Here is a 14,977-nt window from a genome sequence, read left to right as displayed (position 1 = left end):
TGCTTCCATCTCACTTTTATTATCTTCTGCTGTTGATTTTAGATTCATTATTTCTTGTGCCTCGACAAGTATGAAAACACTGTTATGTACTCAAGCGACAATGAGATTACATGTTTTTGGAATGAATGGGAATGATGGAAAGCTGGAAAAAAGGCCAAGTTTTTGAGGGCTTTTATGCTTTTTAAAAGTTCTCTTTTACTTGCTGTGGAAAAAAAAATACTGCAGGCTATCTGGGCCCTGCAACTGATGCTGATTTTCAGTCGTTGTGCATTGGAGAGTAAACTTCACACTGAAATTAGGACAGTTGTAGTTGGAATGACAATTAATGTGCACCGAGCATAATCCCTGTTGGAAGCTGGTTTTTGAATGGAGTTAAGCCCCCTGGCTCTTTCTCTCTCCCGGCCCCCTTTTCCTGGTTTGGCCCTAGATGTTGGCTCTGGACCGTGGTGGCTTCCGTTTTAATTAGCTTGCCAAGCAAAAGTTTGGTCATTGTGTCCTTTGTTGCATGATCCAAAGGTTGTTCTTGTTTCTTTTCCTAATGAAGCTTTTTGGGGGGGGGGCTGCAGCATCCTGCATTTTCATCTTGAGATGTTGGAGGCCAGCTGTCTGTTTTAAGGGAAGATTTAATCTGAGGGGGCGACAAAAGGGCAGGGAGACCCATAAGAATGGAGAACATTTATCTGCAGAGTTGCTAGCTGAAGGGGGGAAGGAAGAAAAATCCCTTTTGCAAAGTGGCACAGAGCAAGCGAGCCTGTTAATCACGTTTTGAGGACTGAAAAATTGAGGAGAGACGGTAGGCGCTAAATCTTGTCTCAAGCCATTATGCGAGGCATCCACGGCTTGCTTTGGAAATGGAGTTTAAGGACAACAGGGCCCTTCTAAACTGAGACCACAGCCAGCCACACAAACGTGCCCATCCAACCCTCCTTTGCTCTCTTTGGAACGGTCAAATCACTCCACTAACATGAGGGCAAAACTTGCAATGGATGTTTTAAAATTAAAATTTGTTCTGGCCTGTTGCTTTCTGTGTCACGTTCTACTGGCATCAGCAAACGTTTGGATGCTTCCACGCATTTGGTCCACGTGCCTCAGGTGTGAGGAAAAATGGCGGCAGACTTCACTCTTGGCCATACTTTCCCATGAGTATCTGCAATTGATCCACATACCTGGACACACCTGGAAGGTAGGTCTCCCAACACCCCCCTCCCTCCTCCCAGGCCATGGATTGCTTGGAAGAAGGACTTTTGAGGAGAACTTTAGAGAAGACTCCACTTCTCAGGATAAAGCACCCATGAAATTATAAGCATTCATATCTGTTGTTTGGCCAACCTACTAATATGAGTCCCAAAGGTGCTTTTTCAAGAGGCAGCTGGACTTTCTGGTCTCCGTAGACATCTACTAACGTGAGGTGTGCAGAGAACATACAAAATGCTTCAGGAGCCAAAACTGGAACTCCGGAAAGAGAATTGTGATTGTGTTGCTCTTGAGTTAGTATGGAAGATTAGCACAGGAAAATAGGCAGCTTTCTTATTTTTTCCCCCCAGAGAAATGTGGTAGGTTTGCAGGCAACCTGTAATCTCCTGGGAAGACAATTTTACTATCCGCGGTGCAGAGATTTTAAAACGTGTTGCGTATGGTTCTTCCACTGTTTCACTTTCACTGAAACTGGGGCAAGGACTACCCACCTTGAAAAACTGATGGTAAGAAGCAGGATCGTGTGTCCAGAGGTAGAATTTCAGGAAGTGATGAATGAAAAAAAAAAACACACACAAGGTCACACTTGTAATTAAACAGTGATACTATTTAGCATATTGCCATTGGGATGTTAGGCAGGGATCCTTCTCAGCCTTACGTTATCCTGTGACATATTAGCCTGGTAACTGAATTCTTGATAAATTTGATGGACTGCAGGATTTCTGGAATGCAGGCATGCGAGGCAATTCTTTAATTATGGGGAGAAGAGCCGTTCCTGTATTCTTGAGAATCATATTTTTTATGCTGCAGACGTTCTGCAGATCAACCCTGGAATGGAAAAGCAATTTGTAGCATAGAAGATAGGAAATAGCAAGCAGAGGAATGAGGAAGGGGATGATGGAGCCGATTTTAGGAAGCAGGTTGGGAAGGTGGAAGGGAGGTGCAGTGTGTACAGGTTTGGCTAATAAGAGCTTTAAAAATCCAGATAAGGATTGAAGTGAGAAGCAAAATGAGCAGATGCAATGATAACAGAATAGCAGACTTAGAAGGGACTTGGAGGTCTTCTAGTCCAGCCCCCTGCTCAAGCAGGACACCCTAGACCACTTCAGCCAATTGGCTGTCTAGTCTCTTCTTAAAGCCTCCAGTGATGGAGCACCCATAACTTCTAGAGGCAAGTTGTTCCATTGGTTGATTGTTCTAAATAAGCAATCAAAGATTTCTTGGAAGCCGGTAGCTAGCTAAAAAGAAAATTGTGAAAAATCATTTGGAGAGAAGCTCACCTACATACTGATCTTTACCCCGTGACATGATTGGATTATCCTGGAGAATACCTACCTATATGGTTGCTAAGAATCAACATGGACATGATAGCACATAATCAGTCAATGTTCTTAGGATGATACACAATCAATGCTACTGTATAATCTGATTTAACGTATCTCAACGGCTCGAGAACCTGATTATCTTTTTTTAAAAATATCTTCCTTGCAGATGATTTAAGAAGCGAAACGGGTTTCCTCGAAGAGTTGGTGGTTGGAAGTGGTGATGCAGTTGAACTTCAGTGCAATACTCAGGACTCACCTGTATCTCTCCTCTGGTATAAAGACGGCGTTGGGATTTCACCTACCAACCGGACTCATATTGGTCAAAAACTCTTGAGGATTATAAATGTGTCCTACAATGATTCAGGCCTGTACAGCTGTAAGAAGAGGCATTCGGTGGAAATGCTCAGGAACTTTACGGTTCGAGTTACAGGTGAGTCAATAGCAATAAAGGAGAATATTTGTAACTCAAGGTTGAAATGAGGGCCCCTTGGTGTTCTCTGAGCTTGGTGGTTTTCTTGCAGATGTTTCATTACCATAGCTAGGTAGCATCATCAGTGTTAGAATGGAAGAGGAGGAGGAGGAGGAGGAAGAGAACCGGGGGAGGGGAAGGCGGAGGGGTGGAGGACTGTGAGGTCTTTAATGTTCTGAGTTTGGTTGTTTCTTTGCAGATGTTTCATTACCTAAACTAGGTAACATCATCACTAGCTAGTAACATCAGCATTGATGATGTTACCTAGTTTGGGTAATGAAACATCTGCAAGAAAACCACCCTCGGTTATGTCAGTCTTATGTCTTCTTAGTTTTGTCATGGGATGGCCACCAATGTTTGAGTTCCACCTCAGGTCTTAGTCAAAGTTTGCCTTCAATAAGGGTTCCCCGGTGACTCTTAAAATGTTTTTCCATATCCGGAGCCAAAGGAGGAACATTGAATCAGATCTTTGATGGTCTTTCAATTGAACATTTGGATTCACTCCTCTTCCAACTTGCTATTGAAGCAACCTGTCTTTGCCTGCCAGGGTGGTCTCTATGAAAGGCCGTTCAGTCTCGCTGGCTAATTAACATTTCACATGTCCCGTGCTGGAGTGCCTGCTTCACCCTGGCAAGATTCAGGACTGTATCATCTACGTTTAGGAGAGGAGAGACACAATAGTCTCTGAATACAGGATCCGTTGTGGCTGTGCCAGCTGGAGATATCGAGCCTGTTACGCCTGTTCTGTTGTGATGCCCTTTTTCTGTTGCTTCACACACAGATTTAATAGCCTCCTTAATGCTAAATTATCCTGGCAGGTTTGGTGAGGGGAAAGTTTGCCTCTTACTGGCGGATTTTTCTGAAGAAAAATGCACAATTGGTATTGCTTTGCAGGGCGAAAATGTTGAAGGCTTCCAAGTCGTTAAATATTTACACTTGTTCAATCCGACTGCATCACAGTTCAGATTAACCAGTTCCCTTACCTCTTTGTGAATTTTAATCCTTTTATTGTTTCACTCTGTGTATGGCGCTTCTTACTGGTAAGTCTGGGTTCCTTTTGACAGCTAGTTTTTAACAGTAAATAGAGGTTATTGCCATTCCTTACGTTTGTGTTCGCACAACTTTCTTGATCCTTCTTAAAGGCTTGATTTTGAATAGTTTTACCCCTTTGATCAAAAGGATTAATATATAGATTTCTTGCACACTCTCAGATAAAGTCAGTTCTTTCTACGAGTGACGGTAGAGGGTACAATTTTTTTAATTGATTGAATGCACTTTAGTAAGTAAAAGAGCAAAGACAAAGAAACAGGCAGGATTGGAACTGAATTGCATCAATTTCATTTTAGTTTGCATTTATTGATTAGATTTTTAATCTAATGTCTCCTCCAAGAATTCAGAATAGTAGCCCTGTCTCCTCCTAATTTCTCTCTGTGAGATAGGTTGGGTTTCAGAAATGATGGCCTTTGGTGAGCTTCAAGGCTGTGGGCGTAATTTGGGTGGGGTTTCCAGCAGTGGTGGGATTCAAGTAATTTAACAACTGGTTCTCTGCCCTCAAGATTTCTTCCAACAACCAGTTTGCCAATCTGCTCAGAAAGTTATCAACCGGTTCTCCCGAAGTGGTGCGAACTGGCTAAATCCCACCACTGGTCTCCAGTCTGCTAGTCCAACATAGGATCCCTGTACCACATGGGTTAATGTAATTCTCCTTTGCATCTGTAATATTCCTCCCCTTCAGCATATTAAAAAGCAGAAATCAAGAGCAACTTTTGGAAAAGAGGCCAGGAGCATCCCTGCACCTGGAGTTTCACATTATGCACACTTGAATTCTAAGCTAAACTTAGTTAAATTTAGGCTTATGTTCACACAAGTTGTGGAATGCACTCTGGAACATGGAAAGAGGGCAAAAGCGATTCAGGGTAGTTGTCTGAACATGTTATTCAAATCCTATTTTTTATTCCCATTGCAACCCGGCAGGGATCATAAAAATATCCCACATGAGCACATTCAAACCGTTACCAAACATCCTCCAAGATATCCTATGTTTGTAGGTACAGAACGGTTATTGTATTAACCTAATTTTAAGACTGTAGAGTTCATGATATTTCAAGCATTCTTTCATGTGTTAACCAGGGCAGGGCATTTTAATAAGGTTGTTCCGGAGGTCATGTAAATAATTACAGGGTGGTTTATCAATTTTATTAATCAGTTTAATTAATGAAATAGAACCCTTGGTTGGTTTTCTATTGGAAAAAGGTACTGGGTTAGGAACTGCAGATAATTTGTCTGTAACCTGATGCAAATAATTTGAACAGGAAACGTTTCAGTTTAATTGCCAAGAAACAGCCTCAATCAATTTTTTTTTTGAATTCTGCACATCTTCATGGTAAAAGGGTCAACATTATAGATTTCTATTAGCGTTTCCGTTTACAACATATATTTGCATTATTGCACAAGCATTGAAACTGATCACTTACCCAGCAGGATCTCCAATAACTTCTCAGGAGTTTAGCCTGATTAGATTGAAACTTGAGTTCTGAACTTCTTTATTCCATAGACTCATTGTTCTCTAAACCGATTTAAAGTACTCTCGTGGAATGAATGGAGGGCATTTCACACTGTCAATTCCTCCAGAAGCTAAATTCAGTGTCATCAGATTTTTTCTTTCCTCAAACACTCAGAATATACCTGGATCATCGGAATACTTATTCGTTCATTTGCATTAAAATGGAATAAAGTCCTGCGATAGGCTTTCCTGCCTAAGCAGGTGGTTGGACTAGAAGACCTCCAAGGTCCCTTCCAACTCTGTTATCCTATTCTATTCAAACTTACCAGTTGAGAATGAGTCCTAAGAATTTTCATACCAAGTGAAAACAAAAGACTGAAAAAACAATCAAAACTTTTAATGTACATAACTAAGAAAATTATTGCTATAATCCAGTGACCTGAATTCGAATAGACTCCAAATGATAAAGTATTGAGATAGAACATGAACTTTAAAGGTGAGAATTACTAAGCCTTGTAGTTCAAAAACCCTTTATGCATTCTTTCGTAGATTTGGGGTTGTTTAATTTCCCATTCTCTTATCTTCTTATCCTTTACAAAGTGGCACAGAATCTTGTAAAAAGAGACTCTCCTTGAATGTCAGATTTATGAATTAAGGTAGGCCAAAGTTAAGCCACGTCCCAGGCCCTTCCTCTGCCTTAAACCGCATTCTGCAGGCGACGTGAAGGCTATTGAACGGAACAATCCTCTGTTTATGAATGAAGACATGAGGCAGAAAGAATGAAGAGGCATATATACATTTCAGTTCCTTATTTAGACAAACGATTGGGCCCCGCATTGAGTGTCCAGGCCAAGAGGAATTGGAACCGGAGCAACCAGTAGCTTAATATATTTGGTAAATGGTGCGAGACAAACCAGGAGCCAAAACCCATTGTTGCCGCTGAATGAAGAAGATTTATACAATCTGAAGAGAAACCAAACTCGGAGTGGAGGCAGAAATATGTGTCTCTATTTGCAACCCACCGTTGCTTCAGAGCTCTTCAGCCGGCTGCAGTTTTTTGGAGTGTCGGCTGCTTAAAGAAGGAGAGGCAGCATCAGCAGGGCTGAAGTCTAACAGGGGACTTGCAGCCCTCAACAGCCGGAGGTCAAGACTGTAGCCTCAACCTTGACTAGTGCCAAAGCCCAACTTTGTTGTCGCATGCAGCCAAACAACTGTTGTGGACACATCTAGGATCTTCCTTAGCGATCTCACATATAGGCTCCAAAATGCCCGTCCCTTGCTTATTCAGAAAATAGGTTTTCTGCTGGGTCTGGATGGATATAAGGCAACCCTGTAGTCCGTAGCAGAGGTGAGGTTTTATGGTGGATCACCCGAGTTTCCCTTCAGCCAGCCATCTTCTTCATTTGGAGAGGATGTGGTTGGAGCTAGGCTGAAATTGGTGCTTCAGAATAATGGAAGGGGCCTTGGAGGTCATTTAGTCCAACTCCCTGTTCAAGCAGGACACCCTAAACCAGTGATGGCTAACCTTTTCCAGACCAAGTGCCCATGGCGGCACACATACGCACAAATGCTGATGGGTCTGCCCGAACCCCCAAAATGAAATGCATGCATGATCCCTGAGCATGTACCTCACACCCCGTGTATGCATGTGTGTCCCCCACATACCCCCTACCCCCTGTGCAGCCACAGCAGAGACCCGAAAACCAGCTGGCCAGTAGGAGGCATGTGGGTATGCGCAGCGGAGCTGAACTGCAGTAACGGCTTGCGTGCCATCAGAGAGAGTGTTGTGTGCCACCTCCGCCATGCATGCCATAGGTTCACCCTCAAGGCCCTATAGCAGCGGTTCTCAACCTGTGGGTCGGGACCCCTTTGGGGGTCGAATGACAATTTGCCAGGGGTCGCCTAAGACCATCGGAAATATGGGAAGTATACTTGCGAGTCGAAGAATCGCGCTCCAATGGTTGACTCCACAAGCCAGCTGCAGGCTCTTCAAATCGCTAGCCGAATTCGGCTTCAGGTGTGATCAATTAAAAAAGAGAAATCTTTGCTCTGATGTCTCCCTCTCAAGCCAGCTGCAATCACTCCCAATCGCTAGCCTAATCTGGCTTCAGGCGCGATAAACTTAATAGGGGAGGAGTCTCCGCTTTAATGCCTCCGTCCTCAAGGCAATCGTAAGCAGTTCAGATCGGAGCCAATACGGCTTCAGGCGCGATAAATTCAAAACGAAAATAATTTTACGGTTGGGGTCGCCACATCGTGGGGAATTGTATTAAAGGGGTCGCAGCACTATAAAGGTTGAGAACCACTGCCCTATAGCATCTCAGACAAATGTTTCCTTTTTAAACATTTAAAACCATCTTGTAAAAAGTCAGGAGGCAGAAGGAAAGTAAGGAGGACATTTGGAAGCCCGCTGCTTCCCCTTGGCCTGAGTCCTGCCCTCGGAGCCTGGCTGAGGAGGGTGGGCTGCCCTGGAGAATCCCTCAGTTTGCAACTGGTACCGATAGCTTTACATTAGCATAATCTGCTTTTAATGAGTCTCCTTGGCTTCTTAAATAGGTCTGTATAAATGATTTTGGATCCTTGAAAAGTCATAGCTGAACAAGCAGCTTTGGGACTATAAATAAGGGCTTTCCCCACATTTCCTTGGAGAGGCGGCATCAAAGAGCAGTGCTGGACAGTGGAAACATGCAATCAAAACCCCCCTCCCCGAAAAATCCTGTTTCATTGCTGCACCATGTATCTCATGTAATGTGCAAAGGACTGAATCAAATTAATATTTAACACACAGTACTTGTTCAATGTGGAGTTTAGTAGGAAGTACCCTCTTGGTTTAATTTACAACTTTTAAAACTCCTCCATCTGAGTCCCTGGGGGGCATTTAAAAAAAAAAGGGGGGGGACATTTCTGTGGAGGGATAAATAGATAATCCATTTCTTTGGGTGTACCCTGTCTCCAAACACCCGTTGTCCGTCCATTTCTAATCTCCCGGAAAGAAAGAGAGATGGAGAGCAGATCGATAATGGGGCCATTTTAGGAGTCCCAACTGCCCAACTGATGTCCCACCATTATTTTACAGCCTTATGCAACGCACACCTGAAAAAAAACCATCATCTACATTTTGATGCCCTGCATTGGTGTTTCCCAGCTGGGATGACTTCTATTCATGCAGACTTTACTTCCCAGAGTTCCACACTCGGGGTGGCCGTTGCTGAGAATTCTGGGAGTCGAAGTCCGGCCAGCTAGAACTTCCACCGGTTGGAAACCCTTGCCTGATACCCAGATGACCCGGTTCATAAATTAATGCTGCCCACCCAGGATGAGGAGGTTTCCCATGGGGACTTATGGCCCTGTGGGTTGAAGGGTTCTGCTTCTTTGGTCCTAACTCCGTCAGCAGAAACCGTAGGGAAATCTGCCTTCCCTCTTCTTCCCACCTTGCTCCAAGCCAAAACTACATTGATCCGCTCAGGATCTGCCTGACTCCAGCGAAAGTGAGGAGGAATGGGAAGATAAGCACTAGGGTCAGAGCAAAGGCCTTGAAGCTGAGTGGGACAATCCCGGGATCTCAGACGAGAAAGATTGCAGGAAGGCCTCCCGTCATTTGTATTCAAGCCTTTATCTGCTCCATGGGGGTAGGGCTCTTTGTTTTCCCAGTTTTCTCAATTTTCTTGAGAAATTCTCTCAATTGAGAAATTTAGAGAATGAGCGATGTCATCAAATCTACCGGATTTTGTTTTTCCAAATCTTTAGGGAAGCCGTATTCAGAATAAAAGAATAAGAGCTGGAAGGGACCTTGGAGGTCTTCTAGTCCAACCCCCTGCTCAAGCAGGAGACCCCGTGCCATTTCAGACAAATGGTTGTCCAGTCTCTTCTTAAAAGCCTCCAATAAAGGAGGAGCCACAACTTCTGTTCCACTGATTAAATATTCTAACGGTTGAGAAATTTCTCTTTAGCTCTAGCTTGGATCTCTCTTTAATGATCTTCTACCCGTTAATCGCTTAATTAAAATTCTTTTGTTTTGCACCAACTGCCACTGTAACTATTCCAAAACATTTCGCAGCAAAATTGTACCCTAATCCAAAAGGAGCCCAGGCAGGCAGGCAGGACTGAGTAGAAGGTTTGCAGATCCGGAACAACATGAAAAACAAAGGAGGCAACTTATAGTCTCAGGCAAAAGAAGAGAAAAATAAAAGTTGTCCTCTGTAGGTTACCAAATCTCCTTTTTTGGTAGCATCAGTCTCCAAAGCTGGGAGTTCCCCGGGACTTTAAGTACATCTTAATGAAGCTTAAGTTGCTTCAGCTTCTAAATGACTGTTTCAAACCGAGAAAAATAATGCTTAATTAAAAAATGCTCCGTGGAAGCCTTTTTACTTTGTATGACCTAATGCAACCGTGACCGTGCCGAGAGAGAAAAGAAATACTATATAAATAATATATGGCTGGCACGCCCTTCCTAGGAACGCTGAGGTTTCTTAATAAATATTTCCAAAGGCTCCATAAGCAAACACGTTCACATGTTCTCAATCGGCAGCTGTAGAAAAGAGTTTCAGGCGACAATACAGATTGAAATCAGCCCAGAGGCTTGGACTGAGTATCCTGGCATTTCATTGGCAGGGAATTCTAATGGTTTTCTTCATGAAAAGAATGTTTGTGCTTGAACACGGACAAAAAACTCACCCGATTTAAAGCTTATTCCAGATTTGGACAGCCAAATCACAACAATATGCTAACCAAATGGAAAGCCTCTCACTGAACAACTCGTGAGTTAGAATGTTTATAATTTTGATTTAATTTTATTGTGCCTTGTTTAATTCTGTTCTTTTGTAGGTTGGTTTTCTAAGCTGGGAGAGGCAGATAGCCGGCTATCATTGTGCAGAAGGTGAAAAGAGGCTATGTGGGGGAATTAAAAAAGGAAAATGAAATGGATGGGAAAAGAACGTGGTGGGCCGATTTGAACCCGGAATGGAAGCATTTCAGTCTAATATTGGCTCAGAAGCAAAGGTGCCCTCTAAGACACAGGCCAGGGAAGGCTAGAACATAAAGCATCGGGTTGGAAGGGACCTTGGAGGTCTTCTAGTCTAACCCCTGCTTGTGGATGATGGCTTTAAATCCATTTTTGGTGACATTTTGTATCTTGGCCATATTTGGAGACATGTGATGAGGCCACGAAGAAAACAAAGCTTCATGGAGAAGATCTTTTTTAATTGAGAAAATATTTGCTGAGGTTCCACTAATTCTGTGCTCTGATGATTGCAAAAGTAATGTTCAGAATGTTATTTTCAGAAACAATTCTCACCTGTTTTTCTTTCCATTTCAAGAATCCCCGTCATCGGGTGATGACGAAGACGAAGACGACGATGAAGATGACGACTCTGAAGACAGAGGTAAACGTCATGAAGAGATGCAAAGCTTGAGAGAGCCAGCCTTTGTAAAGGCTGGCCCTGAACCAGATCCCTCCAATCAAGCATTTCCTAGTGTCCTCTCTTGGGACTTCCTGGGTGTTGAGACCAAAGTCTCTGGTGCTGATAATGCTGGGAGGAAAGAGTTGCTCAGAGTTTAGAGCCATCATCTTCCCTTCTGGAAGTTCCTTCTTTCTTTGGGAAAGGGAGGGAGGGAGGGATGGAGGGAAGGAAGGAAGGAAGGAAGGAAGATAGATGCCAGATGGATGGATGGATGGATGAATGGAAAAGAGGGAGGAAGAAGGAAGGAAGGAAGGAAGGAAGGAAGGAAGGAAGGAAGGAAGGAAGGAAGGAAGGAAGGAAGATGCCAGCTGGATGGATGGATGGATGAATGGAAAAGAGGGAGGAAGAAGGAAGGAAGGAAGGAACAGATGGCAGGTAGATGGATGGATGGAAAGGCGGGCAGGTGGGAGGGAGGAAGAAGGAAGGAAGGGCACAAAGGAGGAGATGAACAGTAAGCAGCCAGTTATGAGGTAGTAAGGCCCCCATGGTTTACAACAATCTGGGTTTCTAAAGTTGTGTTGCCTTCCGTTTTGCAAGACCCGAGTGTCGATAAAGTTGTGTGTCTTTCTTTTTAAGACGCCAAATTTTAAAACGACCTCCATTCCCCACAGTTTGTAGACAGAGTTTGAATTAATTTTTGAAAAACTTTGCCGAGGATAAAATATAATCTGCTTGCAATGCAGGGAAATGTTTCCGTTCTTTCCTCCTTCTGCATTTCCTACTCTCTCTGTCAGAATGCTTGCTGGATTAGGGGGGCAAAACCTCCTCTCCCCCACCCGTTGCAGGCCTGCGAGTAGCTGATCGGCTGGAGTTTCAGCTTTGAGAAAGAGGAGAGCCCCTTGGCTGCACGGATCAACAGGGCAGGCTGCCTGCTCCCTCTCTCAGAAGGTAGCAGTTGGAGAAGCCAATATGGTCTGTGGTCTACAGATGCCTCCGTGGGAGGAAATAAACAGAGGAGGATGAAAGCTACGGAGCTGGGAAAAGAGTTCCTGAGCCAGGAAGCCCAATAAGCCACTTAGCCTATCCGATCCTTCCCTTCTCCTGCTTTTCTGCTTCCTATTTATTCCCTTGTCATCAAGGAAAAGGAAGCCATTCATTACACCAGTTTTTCTCAACCGTGGCAACTTCAAGGCATGTAGATTTCAAGTCCCAGAATTCCTCAGCCACCTGGATGGGGTATTCTGGGAGTTGAAGTCCACATGACTTAAAGTTGCCAAGGCTGAGAAAAACTGCATTAGGCGTAGATCTCTTTAAAAAGAAAGCTTCACTTTTAGAATATTAGCAGAATGCTTGGGCAGCCTTTGTCTGGAGAAAGGTTTATCGCTTAATGATAACCGCTTGCAAAACTGGAAAGAAGAGGCGCTGCCTGTTAGTGTGGTCTCTCTTGCACATAAAAACACAGATTAGTTCCCTGGTACAAGCAGCCCTTTAAAGAGTGCAAGCATAAAATCTCAGAATAAGAGGCTTTCTAGGGGATGAGTTAAGACAAGTGAGATGGGGTGCTTTGCAAAATTCAGGCTACTGTGTAATGACTTGGTACAGCCAGACTGAATGATTACAGTGTCATATATCACACACACGTGCTGTTATTGCATGTACAACATGTAGCAACATGACCTGAAGCTTCAGGTTGAAGGTTGGTGTGGATTAGCAGAAACTGTGTGTGCATAAGTCCAGTGATGGCAGCCCTGGCCAACAATTTGTGGCAGTCAAGGAAGTCGTTCTTGCTACATTGTCCCTTGTTACAAGTTGGCCAACTGGTCATCAGTACATTTCTTCAGGAGCACTCTTAGAAATCAATGCATTTTTTTTCTTGGTTTATTTGTCCTCAGTTTCCATAGTTTTTTTGAGAGAGGAGTCTGTACATGGACAAGCTTAGAAGTTTGGAAATGTTTGGGAACTGTTTGGGGAGAGATACTAAAGATAAAAATGGGAAGAGGAGGCTCTTGGGACAAACAATTCACTCTCCCCACCCCCGAAAAAAACTTGTCATTTGATAAACCAGGTTTGACAATCTGATGTTGAGGTTTTGGAGGCCCAAACCTCAACAAACTCTGAATCCAAACTCTGAATTGCCCATCCTTGTTTTAGGACAAGATTTTGGAAGGACATCCTCCTCTTTGAGCATTTCCTAGATCATCTAAGAAATGTTCTCACTGAGTGTTTTTCTTATTTTAGTCATTTTCTCTCTGTGTGTTCATCTTCTCTGTTTGCTGAACATCTACAGATGTTCTAGGTGCTTTGTCTTGTCTTGTCTTTCCGGTAGGCTTCTGGCCAGGAAATTCACTTCAGAAAGCATAGGTTGCGTGGTTTTACATTCTCAGCCGCAGATGGCATTTCATGTTATTTCTGCGATTGGGCTGGAGACAGACTGCCCAGATGTGTCCGTGTGGTCAGCATTTTGTCCAGTCGGCAAAGCTAATCTTCATGGCTTTGTGCTCATTGTGGGGATGTAGTCTGGCATTTACTGATTGTTCTCCGAAGTCACCATCCCATGAAATTGCTTTGGGTCTGTGCTCTGAATTGACTCTTAATTGGCAAATCCCACAGTGAGATCCCTTGCCAGTAATTATAGCTGCCCCAAACATTTCTTTTGTTGGGGCTGTTGGAGCCAACTCAGCAGATTCACTGCCCTCTTCAGCCGATGGCTCCACCCCAGGACCTTCTGACCCCTGGAAGGTCACGTTTCCTGTCCATCATCTGAGATTCAGCTTTGATCACCCAGGGATGAAGAAGAGAATGCTTTGGTCTGCTTATTTCCTTCTGTTGACTCATGGGGTCCATGCAGGAACATGATTACAGTTTGATTATGGTACCAGCTTTTCACTTGAGATCCCAGCCTGAAATTTTATTCTGTGATAGCTATGATGAATGTCTATGGAGATTCTCAATCATCCAGGCCATGGTTGTCCCAAAGGTGCTTTTTCCAAGAGGCAACTGGACTTTCTGGTTTTTCTTTGAAGACATTTCACTTTGAAGAAGCTTCTTCTTGGATGAGAAGTGAAATGTCTTCAAAGAAAAACAAGAAAGTCCAGTTGATTCTTGAAAAAGCACCTTTGGGATAGCTATAATAGCAAAAAAAAAAGCTATCATGCTTCTAGGGTGCATTGCCCATACTTTGGGGACAAATTTGCTTCATAGCAAATTCATAGACAAACACTCAGAGGATCTCGGAGCTACAAACCTATTCTTGCAAAGAAGTTTCCCTTCCACGTTTTTGACTGCAAGAGGACAAGTTATTCTCATCTGGAGCTCAGGTCAGCTGACCTAGCCCAAAGCTGATGTTTTGCTTGTTTTTGTAAATCTACAGATCTCCCTTTTGACGGAGACGCTTCTTATATACATACGTTGACAATGCTTTAGACAGAAAATAAAAGTTGTGAGATGCAGCAGAAATGTGGAATTTCTCCCTTTAGCCACGATAGTTTGTACTTCTGTCATTTCTCCTGGCTGTGCTGTACAATTCAATGCCTTTGTTCCTTTCACTAGGAGGGTGGCTTGATAGGAGTTGCCAGGGGTGAAATCCAGCAGGCTCTGACAGGTTCTGGAGAACCGGTAGCGGAAATTTTGAGTAGTTCGGAGAACCGGCAAATACCACCTCTGGCTGGCCCTGGAGTGGGGGTAGGAATGGGGATTTTTGCAATATCTTTCCCCCAAGAGTGGGGAGGGAATGGAGATTTTGCAGTATCCTTCCCCTGCCACGCCCACCAAGCCACACCACTCCCACCAAGCCACGGCCACAGAAGTGGTAATAAAAAAATTGGAATTTCACCACTGGGAAGATTTCACCACCCATTAGTCAGTAATGAAGCTGAAGTGGCTTTCACCACAAATGCCTAATCAGAAGACTTCTACTGGACCATTGAAGGTATCTGCTAGAACAGAGGTCTTCAAACTTGGCAGCTTTAAAACTTGTGGACTATGGTGGCTGGAGAATTCTGGGTGTTGAAGTCCACAAGTCTTAAAGCTGCCAGGTTTGGAGACTCCTGTGCTAGGACAAGACATGGTCAGCCTCCTGGTGGTCAGG

General features: G+C 43.8%; 1 protein-coding gene across 6 annotated transcripts in view; it reads left to right on the top strand.

The window, feature by feature from the left end:
* FGFR3 (fibroblast growth factor receptor 3) overlaps positions 1-14,977 on the top strand; it is a 61,441-nt gene that overhangs the window by 20,837 nt on the left and 25,627 nt on the right. For all 6 annotated transcript variants that reach the window (XR_009155547.1, XM_058186768.1, XM_058186766.1 and 3 more), the window contains exons 2-3: positions 2,686-2,949; positions 10,807-10,872. Coding sequence is in view for 5 of the 6 variants with exons in the window: in XM_058186768.1 (XP_058042751.1) it covers positions 2,686-2,949; positions 10,807-10,872 (330 nt within the window). In the remaining variant the exon portion in view is untranslated. The remainder of the gene's footprint in view (positions 1-2,685; positions 2,950-10,806; positions 10,873-14,977) is intronic.

This window comes from Ahaetulla prasina, chromosome 5, assembly GCF_028640845.1.
Source record: "Ahaetulla prasina isolate Xishuangbanna chromosome 5, ASM2864084v1, whole genome shotgun sequence".
Taxonomy (NCBI): domain Eukaryota; kingdom Metazoa; phylum Chordata; class Lepidosauria; order Squamata; family Colubridae; genus Ahaetulla; species Ahaetulla prasina.
Note: the sequence above shows the minus strand (reverse complement) of the source record. Positions and strands in the feature narration are given on the sequence as shown.